The 17,534-nt window shown below is 26.8% G+C and overlaps 1 protein-coding gene across 1 annotated transcript; it reads right to left on the reverse strand.

The window, feature by feature from the left end:
• Positions 1 to 12,829: 12,829 nt before the first annotated feature.
• LOC136079046 (uncharacterized) lies at positions 12,830 to 13,996 on the reverse strand. The gene is made up of 4 exons (XM_065794792.1): positions 13,899 to 13,996; positions 13,675 to 13,722; positions 13,259 to 13,497; positions 12,830 to 13,160 (listed from the first exon to the last, which is right to left on the reverse strand). Exons 3-4 carry the CDS (start codon positions 13,475 to 13,477, stop codon positions 13,065 to 13,067), a joined length of 315 nt encoding a protein of 104 aa, XP_065650864.1. The 5' UTR covers positions 13,478 to 13,497; positions 13,675 to 13,722; positions 13,899 to 13,996; the 3' UTR covers positions 12,830 to 13,064.
• Positions 13,997 to 17,534: the final 3,538 nt, after the last annotated feature.

Consider the following 17,534-nt stretch of genomic DNA (forward strand, 5'->3'; position numbering starts at 1 on the left):
AAATGGCAGAGAGTTCCAAGAGTGAATTGATTGGTATTTAGTAGATTGAATACCATATTTACTAGTTTTTTTCGAAGGTTGAGCTAGATTATAATAAGATATTGATCTAAGTTTGTAATTATGAATATCACTTGTTAATTTAAAATAGTTGCTGAAAGCAATAGGCATGGTATGAATAATGTCCCACACAAAAACACAGTTTAACAAGTAGATGAGTTCATCTAACTTCAAAATATTTGATAAACTATACAATAAGTCTGGTTTAAAATTGCTTGGCTGGAAATAAACTATTCGTACAGATTTATTTTGATGCCTTATTTTGGAAAGAATTCTATTAGCTTGATTTAGTTTGTAAGATATTGCTTTTACTTGTTGGTGAAACAAGAGATTTTCATCTGTTACAATGCCTAAATATTTGATCTACAGTATTTATTTTTTTACCGCTATTCTGAAATTAAATTTTTTTGTAATTTTGTCGCCTTGATATTTAAAGATAACTATTTCAGACTTCTTGGTGTTTAAGGAAATTTTGTTTGATCGTAGCCATTCAACCAAACATGCAAGGTCATGATTAAGATTTTTTTTTAGTTTTTTAAGAGATTTACTAACAATAAGATTGGTATCATCAGCAAAATGATATGTTTTGGAGAATTATACACAAGTGCATATTCTTTATATAAACGAGAAAGATCAGAGTACTTAAGATGAACCTTGTGAAACACCAATACATGTAAACCTAGTATTCGAGGAAGTGTTTCCAATGCTTACAAACTGAGAGCGCATATACAGGTATGACTTAAACCGTTTGAGAGCAACTCCTCTGACACCGTAATAATATAATTTAGAAAGCAGAATCTCATAATCAACAGTATCAAATGCCTTCTGCAAATCCACAAACACTCCATCAGTAAACTGTTTTTGAGTCAGGGCTTTGCATATTTTCTCAGTTATATCAATGAGTGCTTGATTTGTACAGTGCTTTTTGCGGAAGCCAAATTAAAAGCTATAGAGACTATTGGATTGATTTAAAAAGTTATCTAGTCTGTTCAACATGAATCTTTCCACTAGTTTGCCAATATTTGAAAGTAGAGATATAGGTTGATAGTTACAATGATCTAGTTTGGATCCATTTTTTGAAAATCTTTTAATACTAAAATCAATATTCAAGTAGTAATGCTATTAGGCCCAGTGCTTTTTCTAGGGTTCATACTGGATATATGATCATTTATTTCTTGTGGTGTAACAGGGGTTATAAAAATGGAGTTAGGATTTTTGTTTTTAAGGTAGTGGTTAAAGTTATGTCTAGGAGAGATGATTTTTTTAGAAAGATTTTCTGCAATTGTGGAAAAATAGTCATTAAATGAGTTAGTGATTAGAGCATTATCAGTTATAATTTGGTTACTTATAGTTAAACTTTTGATGGTGTTGTGGCTGTTTGGCTTTATAGCAATCCTTTTTATTCCCTTCAGGTGTTTCTAAGATTGTTTAAATTTTCATTGAAATATTTTGAGTAGTATGATTTTTTGAATACCTCAACATGTTACTTATTTGATTTCGATAATATTTGAACTTAAGAAAGTATTCTTCCTTTGATTTCTTATTTTTATATTTTATAAACTTTTTGTAAAGTTTATTAAGTATTACTACAAGTACTACAAGTACTTGTAATGATTATAATAATTATTATAAATATAAAAATGAATATTAAAATGATAACAATTATAATGATTACAAAAGTCACAAAAGAAATTTTACGTAATAAAAAAGTAATCTAAAATACTGTAACTTAAATGAAACTTCGAGGGATTAGGCTGAAGCTGGAAAAAGTTTTTAATAGAGCAGGTTGCACACTAGTGTTTAAATCGCCAAAAAATTAATTATAAACTTACTACAAAAAAAACCAATAAATTCTTATCCAGAAAGTGTATAAACTTTTGCAAAAATTAAAGATCTTTTCTTACATTTTCCAACATTAAAAATGTATATTTATGATGTTGAAAAATGTGATTAGGAAATCAGAAAAATTTTTATGAAACAATAAAACTCTCAAAATTAAAATAATTATATATATTAATAAAAACTGCGTTTTTTGGCAGCGAATGACGGACGTTACATCACAACATAATCAAAACCAAGTCTTATTTAATTGTCGCGCGCATCCGGTATTTTTTAAACGGGCGGAATATTTTAAATATTTTTGACATATCTGCTCTTTTAAAAAGCACTATTTCAATTATGAGCCCTTCCAATACCATTATTCTCAAACCCTTACCAATACCCCAACAAATACCTTAACTGTTAATACATTTCTATTACTTTGTACTAAGTACGATAAGCTCGCTTAAGAATCAAAGGATTCAGGGTTCAAAGAGCTTTGGGAATTTTTTCACGTCATCGGTAAGTAAGGAGGCGTGAACTTCCTAGTAAAATGCACTTCCACGAGATCTGTAACAAGACAGTTAGGTCTACTTTGGGCGCTTAAAATTAAAAAAAATTTTAAAAACAGTTTTCAATTGCACAGCTGGACATCCAATCTAGGTTAAATGAGTGACAAAATTTTCTGGAATAAAACTAATTCAAAATCATTGATAGAGTTGAAAATATACCTATAGAAAGGATTGCAAGAACTACTTAGTGGTTGGAGCTTTCTTTTTAAATCAATCTTTTATATCAACCCTTTTTTAAAATGTTTTTAAAAATTTCAGTACAAATAGGTTTAGTATGTTGAAAACAAATTCTTAGTTTCGTAGGAATCGGGCCATAATTTTTAAATAAGACTTCAATATCGTCTATCAACTCAAACTAGTTACGGAATTGTAAACGATAAGTCGAGTATGTTAATATGCACACATTCTTAAATTATAAAAAAGTGCATTTGTTATTAGTAAATATGCAGTATTTTACACTTGCAAGTAACCCAATTGTCTGTTTCAACCATCCCCAATGACGGGGGTTTGTTGAAACACTACTTTGTAGCTCTCTAATCAAAGATATACTTAAAACTAAAAATTTTAATTTATTTATTTTTAGTGATTATTGTTTGCTTTAAGTGAGTATTTTTTACGCAAAAAAAAAATATATTTTTATTTTGGATAAATGTTCAGAAATAAAAAAACTTTCCAACTAACCCCGGTTTTCCCTACAACCAGTAAAAACTCTATTTGAAGAACATCTTAAACTCTTATTGCAAAACGACTTGCTTGACTTAAAAGTTAAAGTTAAAATTAACAATTTAGATTTAGGCTAAAAACATTTTTATTTGAAATTTTTAATATAAAACACATATCCCCTTAACCACTTTTCAGTTTTGTGATTTGACCCCATACATTGTGATATATTATTGGATTCATTACAAAGAGTAGATTTAGATTTGAAAAGTCATCAAAATTACAAAATTCCTTCTACTAAAATAATTACGGTTTTAAGGGCTCTCAGGCATCCCGAAAAAACCGGATGTTTTTAGGATCAGTAATCTTTGCCCAAAATGGATGAAAATAAGGTTTTTGTTATTTTTTTGCACAAAGTCTTAAAAAAAAGTTATCAAAAGTTCAAAAGTATGTACGCTACTTATTACAAAACCAACCCCTTTCCAAACGCATATATTTTTAAAAATATTAAAAGCACAAAAGCTTTTAGTTAAACCGACATTATGTTACTTAACCGAATATTGACTTTTGAAGTTTTTTTTAAAAAAAAGAAAAAATTAATCATGTTTTAGGACAGATAGAGAACGAGAGATCATTAAACCGCGTGCGTACGTGTTATCTTTGACATCCCCCCTCCCTCCCTTCCTCCCCCCCCCCCCCTACCCAACCACCCCTGCACACACACTTTTTTTTATTTTTTTTATTTCCCAGTGTTTGACTTTGTTTCTTTAAAATAAAAAACATTTACATCTCTATAAGAATATCGTAAACTGACCAATCAGAAATTTCAAACTCTAATAAAAAAATAAATTTTTTTTTAAATAAAGACCTCTAAAATAGAGTGTAGAATGGAATGCTTAGTTCTAACTAGTTTAAGGTATTCAATTAAGTTGCGTAACTTTCATAATACTTTCATTGTACTTAAACTTTAAATCTTAAATTTTTTGCAACAGTTTTAAACATATATACAATAACATATTGAATATATACAATAACATATTGATATATAGCAATATATACAATAACATAGCAAATATATACAATATATACAATAACATAGCAATATATACAATAACATATTGAATTTCTATATTCATACTAACTTCTAGACCTGCCAAAATGTAAACAATATCGATTTCACTAACACCTGAATCTTCGAGACATAAAATAAAGTCATGGCCATCATTTGCTTCTACATCAGTATTTAGCTGTAGTACAATACAAATATGTTAAACACCCACTGTTTCAATAACTGATTTAGCGATTTAAAATTAATTACAACCAGCATTTATTATATATAAAAGTTACGATTATTATATAAGCAGAACAAATAGTATAACTAACTAATTAATCTCCTATTACGTTTAGATGTTCAAATATGATTTGATTTTTATGATCTTCATGTTTAATTTTTAAATACCTAAGGGCTTTTTTTAAAGCTAAGTTCGGACCAAGCAACTTTTTCTGTTATTTGGCAGAATTTCAATAATTTAGTAATTTAAAATGTTAATTTTGAACCGAAATGTCAGAGAAATATCAGCAAAAATAGTATAAATATAATATATATAAACTCCATAATCACATATAAACGAAAAAGCAAAAATAGTGGAACTCGACAGTCACATACTTTGGTTAGGTTGAAATTTTTTATCTTTGTAATAGTAATAAAACTATCATCAATAAGTGTTTTAGATTTAAATTATCGATGTTTTTAATTCATAAATTTTTATGCCTCTGTTTCGCGAAGCAGATAAAGTTTTCGTGAATAATGGTGGCGAAAAAGAGAGATTTATGAAAAATTAAAAATATATTTATCAAAAATTAAATGGATTTAATATACCACGACATAAAATAAACTCAGCTTCATCCAGCTAAAGCAACAGTGCTATATTTTGTTACAATCAAATTTAATTAAGATATACTTATAAATGGGTATGAGACGTGAATTTTTTGAATTGATTAAATATTATATTATCATATATCGTTGAAAAGATCATTAATACATTACATTTATAGAGAAAAAAGTTATCAAATCGAACAATTCATATAAAAGTTATGTTAAAAGTTTTTCAGGTGTTTTATTAAGTTAAAAGTTTTAAGGTGTTTCCTCTAAAAACGGTTTCCCTAATGACGGATTTTGAATATATGGATTTGTTAAGAAACTGTCAAAATTAGGATTTTCTTAACTCAAATTGATTAAATCAAAAATAACTTTGTCAATTTTTGCCAAAATGTCTATTACTTGGTAACAAAAGATAGGTGTAAAAGTGGGTTACAAATTTATATTGACTACTAACGAAAGGGCATGTCCGGGAGCTTTTTTGAAAAAGTTGCTTTTGTAAAAACAGTTACAGAATTTCGTATTTACCTTAAATAGGATTGGTAAAATTGGTTGAGCAGAGCAAATTGATTGAAAAGATAATTTTAAAAAATATTACAAACGGCTTTTTATGATATTTTTAGTTGTTTGAATATCACTAAGCGTGAGGGTGTTAATGGCGATACCAGTACATATAAACTTTTAAAATCATTTAAAGGTTAAAAAAGTTGTTTTTAAACTTATCATAAAAACAATAATACAACCTATGGTAACCTATGCTCATCAAACCGATAACAGGAAAAGTGTATTTCTTTCAATTGAACAACCAGAATGAACATTAACAATATAAATTCTATTTTCGTTTTATAAACTTTAACAAGGCTATTAAGGACAGCATAATAAGTCTTACTGTGCCTTAATAATTGATTAAGTCTTTGTGAATCATAAAATAATTTATAAATCACGATTCATACTATTAATATGACGCGGTATAGTTTAATGTGGTAAGGAAAAATCCAATTTGATCTTTGACTAGATCATAAAATCAAACTTAACTCAAACTATTTGTTTTAGAGTTCAACTCACACATTTTATGTATGAATGTGTGTGTGTATATAAATATATATATATATATATATATATATATATATATATATATATATATATATATATATATATATATATACACACATATATATATATACACGTATATAAACACACATATATATATAAACATATATACACATATATACATATGCTCAAAAAAGAAAGTAATAATAAATTAGTAAAAACTCAACAACTTCTCCATCAATAGATTCATCCATCAATAGGTTCATCATCAAAAGGTTCTCCATCAATAGGTTCATCATCAATAGGTTCATCAGGAAGCTTTCTGAAAAATATTAGATTAGCGTTTTTACTAATTTAATTTATATATATATATGTGTGTGTGTATTCAATGTGTCTATTCATAAATCAGTCGTTGTATGTACACTCCACTATGTCTATTCCTAATCTATTCCTAATCAGTCGATACATGTGCATTTGCTACTCTTATTCATAAAAAGTATTTTTTTGCAAGTTATTGAAGACGTCAAAATCATTGTAAGTGTTATATGACGATACAACCATAAATTGTAAACAGAAAGAAAAAAGACATATAGAAAATAAAATTTGTTATCGTTTATAAATTTGTTATTAACATGTACTAAATACACACAATAAATCTTAAATGCAAAAAATAGTAATGTACGCATTCTATATAGTTATATATGCATTTATAAGTGTGTTTTAGTATTATAAATACATATTATTTGGATATTATATGCTGGTTGTTACAATCTCAAAATAACATAAACTAATTCCTCTCCCAAAGAGTAATCGTTAAGTTTACAACCACCCAACTTCTCATAAACTCTCATTAATGGGTTCGCAGGGTTATTATATATCTATTTTTATTTTATTTCTATTTTTTTTTAATTCAACTAAAAAAGAATTTTGTATTACTCAGATTAACAAGAAAATTCCGCTTAAATTACTATAGGGCTTACCTTCACTAATTTTAAACAGCTTTTATTTACATCAGTTTTATTTGAAATACCAATCAAATCTATGACGTAATTAAGTATTAGTTTTAATATTTTTAAAAATTTAATAACTGTACGTAAAAACTCAATATAAATTTAATAATGTAATAAACGAAGCACTAACAAATATTTTGTCATGTTTTACTGGACTTAAAAATGTGCTTATTTTATTTTTAACCGTTTCGGCGGCGTGACCATCTAAAATTACTCCGTAGAGACAATCAACCCGTTATCGCCCACCAACTGGTTTAATTAAACAAATTGTCCCAAGAAATTTAACCTTAACTTAATTTGTTATGGTGGGGCACAGTAAATTGGGTTACAGTAAATAGGTTGATTCACTATGACCCATTAACGATCTTAAAGATTAAATTCATGCATTTTTAACAAACAAACTACATAAAAATGAATTTATTAGATTCAAGTCATAAATAATAATATTTGAATAAGTTTTTAAAAAACGTTCATAGGACTACGTTAAGAATTGTTGTTGATAGAAACGTTAAGGATTGTTGTTGAAAATTGCCAAGTTCATCGTCACACTACAACATATCACAAAAGATCTTCAGAAACCAATCGATGACGTTTTTGCTTTCCACGACGGCCATGAGGAAAAGCTAAAAATGTCTCACACACCTCAAAAGATTTCATCAAAAACGGTGGTCGAATTTGAGAGCTACGTCGAAAAAAGAAGAGCAGTTTTTGAACAACTACAATCTTACTTTACTAATATTGTGGAAAGGAAATATGGGTATTTAACCATGTGGAAATAATGAGAGCATTGTCGAACATATATTACAAAATACATTGCTAAAAACGAACCTATAGATTTTGAAAAAAGTCTAAGAAATGCCATTAATCAAGTAAAGTAAGGCGAAGAAAACGTGTCTAGTAAATTATTAAAAATCTATATGGCTTTATTAAATGAACTGCAAGTTTCAGCAAATGAATGTGATTTCCCACTTTGCCATTTAAAAATTCATAACAGCTCAAAAAACTGTGTGTTCTTGAATACAATAAACCAGATCAACGCTACAAAGTGCTGGCATTTCGGAATGATGATCAAGTCTCAGGTTTCTGCTTCAACATTATTGATAGATATAAACACCCTCCTTTAGAGCACTTGAATTATGACTTTTTATCAATGAGCTTAATTGAGTTTGCAATGTTCTTTGAACTATATTATGCTAAATTAAATAATGAGAATGAAGTGGGAATTGATGATGATGTATATACAGAAAATGGTCCAGAACTTAAGACAAGGCTTCTCACGCTGATTGATAATTCAAAGATGAAAATAAGATCACGTCCAGCTACAGTGAGAGTTCCTTTCTTTCAGGCTAACATTGATTCTAAAAGTTACTACTACAGCTTGTTAGTTCAATATTGCCCATTTAGAGATGAAAGTAAACTGATGGAGGGCTTTGATACAGCAAAAGAAGCATTTTTGAGCAAGGAAGAGAAAATAAAAAAAATTTGTGCAAAACTGACTGTATAACATATTTTAACAACCAAAACAACATTCAATTTATTTTTAAAATAAAAGTGTGAAATAAAATATATAACATAACTTTATAATAATAATAATATAAAAATATTCTACAAATGTGGGGAGGACGAGGTTGGAAAAGCAAATGAAATATTTGTTACTTTACTTTTATAAGAAAAATTCCTAACCTTTGAAAAAAAATCGTTCCTTCAGGAAAAACTCTATTTCTTTAATATAAATTTAATTACAAATGTCTTGACAAACGCATTGCAAAATATCGTAGCTCACTGTAAAGAATAAAAAGTAGAAAATAAAATATAGCAAAAACATTTGCAAAAAAATATAATCTTTTTTGTACAAAAAAGCGGAAAATAAATTTTTCAACTTAAATTTAATAATTCAGTAAACTAAAGATTGACAGGTATGTTTCTGTAAAAATCTTGCGCAGACCTGTCAATCTTTAATTTACCTAACTAATAACTTTAAGTTGAAAAGTTTATTTTCTGCTTTTAAATACAAAAAAGATTATATTTGTTAGCAAGCGTTTTTGATATATATTTTTTTTACTAACCCGGTCTTTTAAAGTATTCTGGATATTGCAAGTTTTTATAAGCTTATTTAGACCAAAAAAAGGTAAAGATATCTTCGGTAAAAGGTAAAGGTATAATATCTTCAGCATATGCTACCTTACTAATAAAGTTACCATATATAGATATGACAATGCCTTGATTTTTAATTGTATCGAGAAAGCTTTCAGTGTAGATATTATGAAGGTGAGGTGAAAAAACTGATTTTTGTCTTAATTTTCCCTGTATATTTTTTAAGATCTTAACAAAATCTTCTTAAGTAAATCTTCTTTTGTTACAAAATCTTCTTTCGATCTCAACAAAATAATCTTAATATTATTAATAGGCACAACATCAGAGTGCGTAATATCGGTAATCGATAAAACACGGCTAAAGAAAAAAGATATGACGTTTTATGCCGATAAAATTGTTTGAGGTGTATGTAAGGTGTGTATTCCATCGTTCAACTTATGACTTAAAATAATATAACATTTTATTTGTTTATTGCAAAAGTAAAACCACAGCTTAACAATAGAAACCAAAAATAGTTTTTTGAGATTTTTATTTTTGATATAATTTGATTCGAAAACTAAGGTTTTATAACCTAAATATTTTTGAAAGTATTTAGTGTTTTTTTGATTTAATAACAAAATTAATTGTGACATTGTATTACCCTAATAGTGTGCATTATTTTGAATGGTAAGCGTTGATCACACAAAAAGAAATGCCTCCCACCAAAAAGTTAACTTTTAAGAAAAAAAAAACTTTTCTTTAAGCACTTGTCAATTTTCAATACAGAAATTTATTTTTTTAAATTTGTTAATTTTTTATTAAATCTTTTTTGCATTACCATTAAATAAATTATTTTTAAAAAAGTACTGACACAGGTTTATTATGTCAAAGGTGGGTCATTTCCTAGTCATTAAAATTCCTAGTACTAATATCTCTATATATTATTGTCGAACTTAAAAGTGCTGTTAGTGTTAGTGGTGCTTTATCAAGCGTGTTTGACACGGAACCCTTGGCAGCCACTGCAACCTTAATAATGGCGAGAAAGAGTTGCAGCACTTTTTTTTATAAGAAAGTATGAATGAAAGTGTATGCAAATATCTAACGTACATAAACTTTAAATTATGCAATGTTAAAGCATATTAAAACATTTATCAAGTTTTACAGCTTTACTTTCACTTGAAAACTGCATTGCGGCGACATCTCCTTCATTTCGATCTATAGCATTTATTACCGTTTTTTAAAGTTTTTTATTTATTATATAGTTTTATAAATTTCTTAAGACAACATGCCCGCATGACAGAATTGCATTGGCAACTTTTATTTCTAATTCTTTTCGATTTTTTTAAAATACAAAATAAAACACTTATCAAGTTTTATAGATATTACATGCATAACATATGTAAAGATATTATACACTATTAATAAAGCTTAAAATTCACAGGGAGAAATTCGTTGTGTATGTGTCATCAAGGAGGTATAAAAGAATGGAGGGAGAACGAAGCCGAGAGTTGTTTAAAATCGTAGTACAGTCTTTGTTGTATAATTAATTCAGCGGCAAGTCAAAATGGCGTCTTTGCGGTGGCCGATGCTAGACCCAACTTTTCAACTTTAATATAGAATCGATTCATTAGAATTTCTGTTTCGACCGGCTACTTTGAGTGAATAATTTAGAGTCAACTTTTGCAGCACCGACTGTTAATTAAGACAATTGACAGGACCAACTCCTGCGCAACCAATCATTTTAAAAGACTTTATTTACAGCCGAGCAATCAGTTAGACACCTAAGTTAAAAACTTAATCAATATTCAAAACTTATTAACTCTTTATTGTCCATAGGACAATAAGTCATTTTTACACGATTCAGGTCAGGGATGCCATGACTTTAAATCAAAGAAAACCAAAAATTTTCTTTGTATTTGACTATTTTTGTTGTTATGCAAAATACTTTTGTTCTTTATAAAAATTAAAAAAACCAAATAACAAAAATCGAACACATTACAACATATTTTTAAAATGCACATGCAATAGCAGTGGTGTTTTAGAAGTTTCTTTTAAAAATAAATTCATAAAAGAAAAATCATAACATTTTCCCAACTCATTTATGTGGTTCTTCTGCTCATCACTACAAGTACCTAACAGCCCAACAAAAAATACGTGAAATTGCCTCGACTTCCCAACGGCCTCTCAAGCAAATCTACCAAGATATTGTTTTAAACTCATCACTTCATGTGCAACAGTCTCTTCGGTATGCGAAAGTTATTCAGGTACATCAATCACTGACTTTATTGTTACGCAATTATATGTATATATATATATGTATATATATATATGTATATATATATATATATATATATATATGTATATATATATATATATATATATATATATATATATATATATATATATATATATATATATATATATATATATATATATATATATATATATATATGTATATACCCAGCCAACATGTTCATATGCGGCCTATATGGGCCTCACATGGGCTGTTTCATGGGCCCCATATGGGCTGGCCACATGGGGCCCATCCTATATTTTTCCGCGGGCGCCACATGGGGCCTATATGGGCTAGATTGTAAAACTAAAAAGGAGCATCCTATGATATGTATTAGCAAAAAAATTGCTTTTTATTTGGTTAACTTAACTGGATAAATATAATAAGAGATTTAGTTAAGGCGAATAATGTTTTTCACCTATAGTCTTTGTTTATTTAATCTTTTATACATTTATAATTTGCTAGGCTACATATGTAGCCTAGCAAATGTAGCCGAATTAATTTCAAATACATGTAAATACGGTCAAATACATATGTATTTGATCGTATTTACATGTATTTGAAATTAATTCGTTGCCATTATTAGTAAATATGACCGCCATGCCGGTCATATTTGACCGGCATGGCGGTTATATTTACTAATAATGGCAACGAAATATATTTAGAATAATGGAAATATATTATATAATATAATAAATATATTTATTTAGTAATAAATATATTTAGTAATAATGGCAACGTGTATTATACTATAAAAATACTATAACAAGTATATAATACTATATTTCTAATAATATATTTTATAATATTCTTCATTCTATATTTGATTCTTCGTTGCCGGAAACATCAGGAGATACATCATGACGAAACCTTTTGTTTTTTGAGGCTTTGGCACGTTTAGCTCGATTGCCATCTCGGTCACGTGAGCCGGTAAGCCAATTAGACAAACCAATTTCTACGTCTCTCACATTCGTTTTTGATGTAAGAACATTCCTCTTTATAGCCTCTATAGAAAAAATAAATTAGATTAAAATAATAACTAATTTAAATAAAAAAAGAAAATATAAAAATGTTAAAAAATTAAATATATATTATATTAAATAATCTACTAGTGGGTGATTATCGGGGACATTTTTTTGTAAATTTTGTTCCCGTAAGCAACATTCTATTACTTTTTTTATTTTTTTATATATATATTTTTTAATATTTTTATTTTAAATTATATTTTTATTTGTACATGTTTAAACTTATTATTTTGATATAAAATTTTATTTTTTCAATTTATTTTTATTTATACATACATATATATATATATATATATATATATATATATATATATATATATATATATATATATATATATATATATATATATATATATATATAAATGTATATTAATATATAAAACTATATGTAATGTATATGTACTTACATTTAATACAATGAGATAATGTTAATTTAGTATAAATTTGTCTAATAGTTTAATAAAAAACATTAGTTAAAGCACATAAACCATAGATAAAGTTGATTAAACTCTAGTTGAATACTTTAAATTAGTAATAAACTTAATAACATAAAAAAAACTTACTAGTAAGAAAAAGTAATAGTAAGGATCCTTTAAGACCTTTCTTGCCATTACGACCACTAAGATTTCAACTGCGAGCTAATTCATTCGAAATTAGTTTTTCCATCATGCGACCAATAGCCTCCACAAGACTGCGACCTCCCTGATCACTTAAGTATAAAACCTGTGTAATTAAAGCAGAAATATTTTACGTGGTTTTAAAAGTAGACAGGTGATACAGTAAACTACATAATTTATGATACATATTAACATTGTGTATACCATAGCTTTAAAGATATCAGGATCTCTCAGTTTCACCTCAAACTCTTCCACAGCTCCTAAACCTTGTAGAGGTAGCAATAAAGTGATTTCGTCAGGTAACTGAGTAGTCTGACAGTTAATGTTGTGGTTTCTTAACAGACTATTTAAAATTACACTATGATTTTCTTGATTAATTATTATCTCCTGTTGACATTTAATAATTTCTTTAAGTAATGACATTGTAGAATCAGATTTTGCAACTGTAACAATATAGTTTTAATAATTCAAAAACAATAATTTAAGAAATAAAAAATTTCATGTAAATCTATAAAGATTAGGATTCCCATAATTTTTATAATTATATAAATTATATAAATATTATACAGTTTGGTATAATATTTATATATACCAAACTGTAAGCATAAAACTGTATATACCTATATTGTGGTCACTAGATGAAGTAGGTGTACTAAACGAAGATTGTTCTGCAATAAAAAAATACATTTAAAGTAATGAGACATTTGAAAGTAATAAAGGCAATTACAGAAGGTTTTATTTAAACATCATTAAAATGATGAAAATATATTTAATTATTTATTAGCTAAATAAAATATAATTTTAACATAATTTTATTTAAAAAAAGTTATTAAAAAAGGGTCACCTCTCAGCTGTGATGGCCTTTCAGGAAGTGGAGAGGAGCTAAATGAATAACTGCTTGTTTTTTTAAGCAATGTCTTTTTTGAAGGTACTATTTGAAATGAAACTACAAAGAATATATATATATGTATGTATGTATATATATATATATATATATATATATATATATATATATATATATATATATATATATATATATATATATATATATGTATATATATATATTGTCAGGTCAGGTTATCCTTATGTCAAGTTAGGATATCCTGCAACTTGTAACATGTAATCCAGTACAACCTGCTCCATGTTAAAGTCATGAAGGGCATCCGGTTGTAAAATATTTCTTCAACTCTTTCATAATGGGATTTATGTCATTATGAAGAACTATCCAAACCACACTAGTGTGGAAAAATGAATATAAAACTTACAAAATATATATACATATATATATAATATATATATATATATATATATATATATATATATATATATATATATATATATATATATATATATTTATATATATATATATATATATATATATATATATATATATATATATATATATATATATATATATATATATATATATATATATATATATATATATAGTGGGCGGCCAAATTATTAGTTACAGTTTGTTTTTTCACAAAATCTGCAATTAAATATGAGTTTTAAATGATAATAAATTTGCTTCTACTCTTACATTCTTTGAGATTTTAATATCAATTATAGTTTTCTATATTTTTTTTAGGAAATTGTAACATTTATAAATAATTGTGGCAATTTTAAAAATTGATAAGTTAGAATATGTAAAAACAAGCGAAACGCATCTTTTTACATATTTGTGGCAAAGCTGTTATTTATGAGATAGCACGTCCATAATAAACAAATTTTTGTCAACTGTTTAGTGTATTTGTTGTTCTGACTCATTTTTTTGCGCCTAAAAATGGGTAAAGCTAAAGATATATCAAACGAAAAAAGTTTCAGAAATATCTGCTTTGTTAAAACATTCAAACCACTCCCAAAGAAAAATTGCAAATTTAGTCAGAGTTTCTGTGATGACAGTAACCAGTTAAACTTGATAAAAAAAATATCTGCACAAAGTCCAAAAAGTAGAAAAGACCACGCATCACTACCCCCAAGAGATGAATGAACAATTCGTAACATTTGTGTAAAAAACCGAAGAAAAGTTCAAAAGCAAATACTAAAATTATACAAAAAGCCGGTATCAAGATTTTTAACAGAACTGCAAGACGTCGAATAGCCAAATTGGGGTTTAAATGCTTTAGACCTGCGAGGAAACCTAAACTTATGTCAGCAATGAAATTAAAATGTTTCGCTTGGCAAAATAACACTTACATATGTCTGCTGAAGATTGGAAAATGTGAGTAAATACTTATTTAATTGTTTATTGCAATAGCACCACTGATTAAAACACTTATTTGAGTATTTATATTATTTTATAACATTTTTGTTTGTTTTCAGGTGTGTTTCTCAGATGAGTCCCAATTTGAAATATTAATGAATAAGTCTTCTTTTATTAGACAATGGAAAGAAGAGAAATATAACACAGATTGTGTTATGGAAACGGTAAAACACCATCTAAAAGTGATGGTGTGGTCAGTTATAAGTGGTAAGGGCAGTGTTCTTCTTTATATAGTTAAAGAAATGAAGAACCAGGATAAATATAAAAAAGTATTAGCTACCAATTAATTCCTCAGTTACATGATTGGTTTCCTAATCCATCCAAATGCATCTTTATGCATGATTCTGCCCCATGCCATAAAGCTACATCAGTGACAAGATATTTAAAGTTGAAAAATGTTACTGTTTTATCATGGCCTGGCAATCCTCCCGACTTATACCCAATAAAGAATGTCTGGGAACTTTTAAAGCGGATAATTGGGCACGAAACTATAACCAACAAAAATAATTTCATTGAGGCACTAAAGAATGCCTGGCATAATGATTAGGAATTTAAAGCAAATGTAAAGAATTGCATCCACAGTATGCCATGAAGGATGCAAGCAGCAATTGATGCAAAAGGCGACCCAACCAAATACTAAAAAACATTTGTTTTATGATTTTACTTAATTAAATGCTTAAAAATACTAATAATGTTTAAATTAGTGTTTTACTTTTTAAAGAAAAATATTTAATAAGTTAGTAGCACTAATATTTATATAAAAGTTTAACATAAGAATACGTAAAAGAGCTTAACTATAAGCTCTTTTAGTGTAACTAATAGTTTGGCCGCCTACTGTATATGTATATATATATATATATATATATATATATATATATATATATATATATATATATATATATATATATATATATATATATATATATATATATATATATATATATATACATATATATATATATATATATATATATATATATATATAATATATATATATATATATATATATATATATATATATATATATATATATATATATATATGTATTAGAGGTGTTCAAAAAAATAAAACTTTCAAAACGCAAACACAAAAAAAGCCAAATTTAAAGCAAATATAAAAAAAATTCGATTACACAAAAAAATTCTAAAATTATTGACCTTGTGCTCAAGCGGATAAATACCCTGAAAAATGCCAGGTAAATCTAAATATTTTGTACAAATTTTTTTTCTAATGTGATCATAGTGGTCCAAATTTCTTTTTTAGATTGTTGTGTATCCTAGTTTTTTTTATAAACTTTGTTTAAAACAAAAAAAAAAATTTTGCATAATGTATGAAAAAAAAAAAAAAAAACTTAATTTTTTGCGTATATGCGCAAAATTCTTTTTTTGGCGTATTTGCGCAAAATTATTTTTTTGGTAAATCTTTTTTTAATTTAAACAACAATCATAAAAAAAACTAGGATATTCAACAATCTAAAAAAAAAATTTGGACCATTATGATCACATTAGAAAAAATTTTTTACAAAATATGAAGATTTACCTTGCGCTCAAAACCAAACAATTTAGAAACAATTTGGGGCATTTTTCGGGGCTTGAACATAAAGTAAATGTCAATATTTTTAGAATTTTTTTTGTGAAATCGTGTTATTTTATATTTGCCTCAAATTTGGCTTCTTGTGTAATCGCGTTTTGAAAATTTTATTTTTTGAACACCCTTAATGTAAAACCAAACTAAACGTATAGAGATTTTTTTTGCCACGAAACTGACGTCACCGCACAAAATTTTTTTTTGGTTTAACTTTTAGATTAGCGTTTTATAGCTAAGGCCGCGTTTACTGCTTTTAATGGTCTAAAATCTTCTTAGTAAATTTGCATAGCGTTACGTACAAACGTCTGTAAGTGTAAAAGTCTCATATTTGAGTTTGCAGGCAGTATATGGAACAATCGTGAATAATATATCTATAAAATAAGAAAATTTAAAATATTAGAAATCATTTTTGCTATATTATTATTATTTTGCTATAAATATACCAAGTATAAGGCATAAGCAAAGTTGAAAAAAATTCAAACTTTATTTACGCTAAGGAGATGTCTCAAACCCTCCGAAACAACACTGATGACAGCGCACTAAACAACTGAGCTATAAATAATATGCGTTTAGGAGAAAATCAAACTTAATTATAGATCTTTTATAAGAGATTTATATAACCAAAAG

Source organism: Hydra vulgaris, chromosome 04 (genome assembly GCF_038396675.1).
Source record: "Hydra vulgaris chromosome 04, alternate assembly HydraT2T_AEP".
Taxonomy (NCBI): domain Eukaryota; kingdom Metazoa; phylum Cnidaria; class Hydrozoa; order Anthoathecata; family Hydridae; genus Hydra; species Hydra vulgaris.